This window comes from Melanostigma gelatinosum, assembly GCF_949748355.1.
Source record: "Melanostigma gelatinosum genome assembly, chromosome: 13".
NCBI classification, from domain to species: domain Eukaryota; kingdom Metazoa; phylum Chordata; class Actinopteri; order Perciformes; family Zoarcidae; genus Melanostigma; species Melanostigma gelatinosum.
In genome coordinates, this window is record NC_136646.1 from 3,000,249 (window position 1) to 3,006,248 (window position 6,000).

The following is a 6,000-nucleotide window of genomic DNA, read 5'->3' on the forward strand; positions in this document are numbered from 1 at the left end:
AATCTATCCTGCCTGCATTGTCAGTGCATAGTTGGATATCCTTGTCTCCCTCGCCCTCTCTTTCCTGCTCTCTTTCCCTCTCGCTCTCTCGCCCCCGCTCTCTCATACCCACTTCCTGCCTCTCCATGTGGGGAGTAAATGGAATTTAAAATTCAAATTACAACCATGAAAAGCAAGCAGTGTAAGAAAGTGTCTGTTGTCCTTGTCAGTGCTTTGGACAGCGCTGCATCTACACACTAACACTCAAATGTTCATGTGAGAAAGCAGCACAGTGGGTGATAGTGGGAGCTGATGATTGGACGTCATCACAGTGTAACGTATGACAACATTCCCACAGCAGTAGACTGACCGTCTTTCTATCAAACTTATCTTAGAAAGTAGCCTGAACTACTCGAGTCACTAACAATGACGATGTAAGTTATGGTACTATAATATGAGCAGTATAATTAAGATACCACACTATGGATTTAGCTGTACACTGTTTCTCTGAGGAAAAGGTTTTAATTGTCAAATCACATAAAGTGCACTGAAAGTGTTGATGTAACTTGGCACACGTTGAACAGTGAGCCCACTCTTCTGTTTAACTCCAGAGCCTTCACAAGTAGCACTCAGGCTCTGCTGCCACCAGAGGGCATCATTTCCTGAGTCACTACACAGGTTTCTGTCTAAATGCAGTGCAAGCTAATGTGTTTCTGCCCACAAATGTTATGTGAATATTAGGAGTTGAATGCATCGACATAACACATTTTCTATACGGTGCAATGAGATGACGTTGTTAACAGAGCTCCAGTCAAATCTTAATTAAATCTAGAAAACGAGTTGTAAATGTGACATTTGTGTTTTCATTGGAAGAAGGTACAGCCTCTATTTTCAGTCTCTCTGTTTATTTGCTATCTCTGTTTTCACTTCACTTTGTCACATTTTGCTTTTATCGATACACCAACTTTTCACCTCAACCAAGCTTTTTGAGATATTTCAATATACAAATGTATTTATTTCTGGCATTACTACTCTTTTAATAACTACTTTTTTTAATAATTTGGGCTGACTAGCAACTCACTTCTGGTAGGACATTAGACATGCTGTTATTGGACATCTACACAAGGACATTGTAAATGCTCAACAAATGCGATTTGCTGCAAACTTAAAACCCAAAACAAAAGCTCAGTTATGTACTGCAGCTCTTATGCTGTGCACACGAAAACCACAATTCTTTTCACTAACTGTGTTCATGGCATCAAGCTCTGTGTAGACTACGTATGTGCTTTTAAGATGTGAACAGTGTCTGACAGAGTGCAGTCTGTACACATTTGGACAGTGAATCATTTTCTCTTGTTTGAGCTCTGTACTCTGATTTCAAATGAACCAGTGACTTTCAGACAAAATGTCTTTGAGGTTGTTAAAACCCTTCCTGCATGCTAACTGTATGAGCTGTAGCTTATGTTGTATGTTGTTGCCCCAATTTTCAACTGTGTAGTAGGACTATGCCGTCTTCACCCAGTCTGGATGTAAACACTGTCAAATCAAAGCCATACCTATTGTTTCATTTGTTCTTCAGTGTTCTTGAGTATAGCACCAACCAAAACAATATAAATAGTCTCAATACGTTCTGACTGCACTGGATGAGTATTTATTATACAATGTAACTACCTAGCAGATCCCTTTCATTGTGTAATAATATCGATTTTGTACAAACTGCTTTTACTAACCACCTTTGCGTTTTATCCTTATTTCTTCTTCTCTCCTGTTTCTCTTAACCCATCTCTGTCACACCATTGCTGTATCCTGTGTTGAATGGATGGCCGTTTCATCTCATTTCTGCTCTGTCCTGTGGGCTGTCCTGGGGTCTCTCAGCTCTGCTCCTCCCTCTGAGGATCCTGCTACTCTTCTGTCTGAAGCAGACGAACTTCTTAACAAGTAAGGTTTTTCTCTGTGTGTAAGCCAGACATCCAATAGTTTGAGTTTTGGTGCTGGGTTCTTGTTTTAAAGAGGTTGCATTAGAGACTGCAAAATCTGCCACTTGTCCGCGTTAGCCATGCTGTTTTCCAAGTTGGACTCTGTACTGTACTGTAAAATAATGAAATATTACAATCAGCTGATCAGAGCATCCATAGTAATAGCATAACTGGGTCACTGGCTCAACACAAGACAGCAGCACATAGATCATTTGTTGTTTAACTGAAACTTCCGGCTGTGTCGAGTGGCTACAAGTACTAACTGACGCCAACTTTTGACTTGGCTCCTCCTTCGCGTTGAAGTTTTAATGGTAACTAGTGGCAGTTTAGCTACTTATTCAAGACGATTGACAAAATGTCAAACATTTAGTTTGTGCTGTTGGGCTGGGGCAACTTTATATGCAAGCTTTATATGCATAATTATTCATAACGGTGTGGAAAAAAGAGTTCTGAATACAACAAGTCACTTTATAAAAGTTGCAGACACTATGCAACAAACAAAGACCTACTAAGACTAGAGGAAACAGTATTTAGCTTGTGCTGATATATTATTGATATCAAAGGTTTTTATTTTCTGGAAATGATGGAACAACTGTTGAAGCATATCTCAGTGTTAATGACTAACCCTTGAAATGCCTTCATCCTACAGGTTTGTGTGCAAGAACAACGGGGTTCTGTTTGAGAATCAGCTGCTACAGATTGGCATCAAGTCCGAGTATCGTCAGAATCTAGGTGAGTTGTCTTCACAGAAAAGCAGGCACGGCCTTATTGACACATGGCCGTGGTTTGGCAAGAGAGCCCAGTCATAAACCACAAGCCATGTTCTAAACAGAATGAGCTTGTCTCTTTCAGGGAGGATGTACTTATTCTACGGGAACAAGACGTCGGTGCAGTTTGCCAGCTTCACCACCACAGTCAGCTGTCCTGGGGAGCTGCAGTCTCATATCCTTTCTGTGCAGTAATGTTTCGCCAGAGACGGATCTTCAGTTACCCGCTGTAGAAACTTGACTTCAACCAGCTCAAACCGTAGTCTGGGATCTGGATCTGGCTCTGGCTGAATGTGAATTTGCTACAGCCGCTACTGAAGGTCTATCTCGGGCCACTGCCGATGTGCCACGTTTGTTGATGTTAGACTCCATTTCTAAGCTAACTGTTAGCTAGTGTTGCATAATTTCAGCGCTGTAGGGGAGCTGAAGAGAGTTAAGGCACTTGGGACAGCACATAAACATCGCATCCTTTGGATTTTCCTGGAAATCAGTCTACAGGCTGTTATAGGCATCCGGGAAAGGTCTAACGTCACGTTATGATCCGTTTCACCCATTAAAAATGTAAACAGTTCCACATTTAAATAGGATGTAAAATTGAAATCATCAGCAGAAAACAGTAGAAAGAACATGCTGCATCATAGTAACACTGTGTAATAAACTCATACTTGCCAGTCTGTGTGTGTGCTATCTTGATGGCCCTTGACAACTAGCCACAGCTCAACGTTCAGACCAAACCAGTGGAACCACTGGTAGAGGGTGGAGCCCAGATCCAACAGGTCCTCAACATAGAGTGTCTGACTGACTTCTCTGAAGCCCCGCTGCTCAACATCAAGTTCAGGTAAGCTCCAACAAGCAGCCCAGTCGAATGCGGCCCGCCACGTCATTTTATGTGGCCCGCGAATCCGCCAGCAAAAAAAAAATGATTAGATTTAAAGTCAAAATGATGAGATTAAAAGTAAAAATTATGAAATAGAAACTCAAACTTATGAGATACTTAAACACAGTCACAGAAGCAGCTCTTTGGCTGGTTCCTGTACATTTGACATGGAAATGTATTGTGAGTACATTGAAGACTACTTTAAACGTGGCTTTAAAACACATGAAATACTTCATGTGGGATTGTGCAAACGCACCCTTGAAAGGATTTTAAGCATTGAACAAAGTTATTGTAATAACATGTTTGATATTTGTCTTTGATATTTTCTTTAATAGTTTGATCTTTGATAGAGTCATGTGGGTTTATTAACCCTAAATTAAAAGGATTTAAGTTATAATAACAGAAATGTGCTTAAATATATGTTTACATTTATATAACTGCATGTACAATATTTTTACACTTGAATAAGCAATAATCAAATGCAGAAAGTTATTTAACAATATGTTAGGAGTAGTTACATTTACAACCGGCCCTTTGTGGCGACCATGATGCTGATGTGACCCGGAGAGAAGATGAGTTTGAGACCCCTGCTCTAAAGTCTGAGCTGCCGTACTTTCAACATACATTCTACATTTTTTTTTTAAATCTCTGCAGAAAAATTGTAATGGATTTTATTTATGTTACTGACTTTCCCTTTAATTTGCTCCTAAACTGTAAGGTGAAATGACTTCAGATTTGACATGGTCACAATCAGGGTCATCCTGAAGTGGTTTTCAGCAAACCTCTGGTGAAAAACCTTCATTTAGTTTGTGAGACGGAAATTTCTATAAAGTAATGTACAGTGAATTTTCTTCCTCCTTTTTGGCCGCTCCAGGTACCGGTACCATAACCGCACAAACGGACGTGCATTGAAATCCAAACGTTAGCTCACTTTGACCGCTCTGTGTTGTCTGTCTGTGTGCTGTCAGTGTGTCAGAAAAAAATCATAAAGGATGTGTAGACCTGCAGTGTGTCTGTGTTATTATATTCAGGTATGGAGGAGCTCTGCAGAACCTGAGCCTCAAGCTGCCCGTCACCATCAACAAGTTCTTTCAGCCCACTGAGATGACCTCACATGACTTCTTCCAGCGCTGGAAACAGCTTAGCCTGTAAGTGTGAGAGTGTGTGTGTTGTCAGTACATCTTGGTTCCCTGGTAAAGCTGAAATCTCCTGTTAACTCTCCTCAGGCCTCAACAAGAAGCACAAAAGATATTCAAGGCTAACCACAGCATGGACACTGAAGTACTTAAGGCTAAGGTACGTCTTTATTGAACAGCTCATTCTTCTGTGTGCTTCTCCTGCAACATTTTATCATCACAAATCGCATCAACCACATCTGTCTCCATAAAGAAGGCCATTTGGGGAAGTGGCTGGCTACTTTCTAATGTACAGTAGCTAATGCTAGAGTACTCGCTTGCTTACAACCAGGGATTTGTTTGTAATTGACAATGTTACATAGTAATATTTTTCTGTACATCTTTGTTATGCAATCAGGAGAAAGGATGTTGAATTATGTAAGCCAAGTTGATTATGCCAGTTTTATTAGTTTCTGAAAGTGTATGAAAATCCATATTTCTAACATTGAGTCCGAACAACTTTTGCCTCTCGTGATACACTTATTTCTGTCAGCAACGTCTTTTATTCTATTACTATTAACCTTTCATGGTGTCCTTCATTCCCTGTGTGTGGTGGTATGTTTGTGCGCAGCTACTGGGACTAGGAACGGCCCTGTTGGATGACGTGGATCCAAACCCAGAGAACTACGTGTGTGCTGGAGTGATCCAGACCAAGGGCCAGCAGGTTGGCTGTCTGCTGAGACTGGAGCCAAACGGCCAGGCACAGGTACAGCACAAGGGCTCACTGAAGCAGCTCTGCTCAGTGTTTGGAATGGATCAATCATTTAGCCTTAGTGGTTCACATCTACAGTATATACCGTAGCTTCTCTTCAAACACACAGAACAGAAACAAGTGTTTGTAGATTAGAATGTGAAACATACAGTATAATTCTGCTGTATATTGATTTTCCAATCCTAGTTCTGTTTTATTATCAGAAACCCTTTGTTGGTTTTATACATTTTCCAATTCTGAAATCAAGTTGTACATGTAGACCCGTTTTACACAAACCTGAACAATGTGGCTCTTAAACCGAGACCTGATCCAGGACCAGAGTAAGGGGGGGTCAACTGGCCAGCCAGCGTTTCTCAGATTGGAGTGAGACGAGGAGAAAATGTGATGTGGTGATCTTCGCAATAGAACATCTTTGATGTGTGGAGTCTTGGCCAATCAGCGTTCAGATGTGTACAGCGTCTTCATTTCCCTCCGTTACAGTTTAGGTTACGTTATGTTCCGTTACCGTTCATAC

At 40.9% G+C, this 6,000-nt stretch overlaps 1 protein-coding gene across 4 annotated transcripts in view; it reads left to right on the forward strand.

Moving 5' to 3' along the window:
• The window catches only part of ap2a1 (adaptor related protein complex 2 subunit alpha 1), a 32,760-nt gene that overhangs the window by 24,419 nt on the left and 2,341 nt on the right, over positions 1 to 6,000 (forward strand). For 2 of the 4 annotated variants that reach the window (XM_079281965.1, XM_079281966.1), the window contains 7 exons: positions 1,855 to 1,917; positions 2,605 to 2,687; positions 2,808 to 2,908; positions 3,439 to 3,560; positions 4,631 to 4,747; positions 4,826 to 4,895; positions 5,346 to 5,480. In XM_079281965.1, coding sequence (XP_079138091.1) covers positions 1,855 to 1,917; positions 2,605 to 2,687; positions 2,808 to 2,908; positions 3,439 to 3,560; positions 4,631 to 4,747; positions 4,826 to 4,895; positions 5,346 to 5,480 — 691 coding nt within the window. Of the gene's footprint in view, positions 1 to 1,854; positions 1,918 to 2,604; positions 2,688 to 2,807; positions 3,065 to 3,432; positions 3,561 to 4,630; positions 4,748 to 4,825; positions 4,896 to 5,345; positions 5,481 to 6,000 lie in introns of those variants that run through there. The other 2 variants (XM_079281967.1, XM_079281964.1) reach the window with 2 other exon arrangements.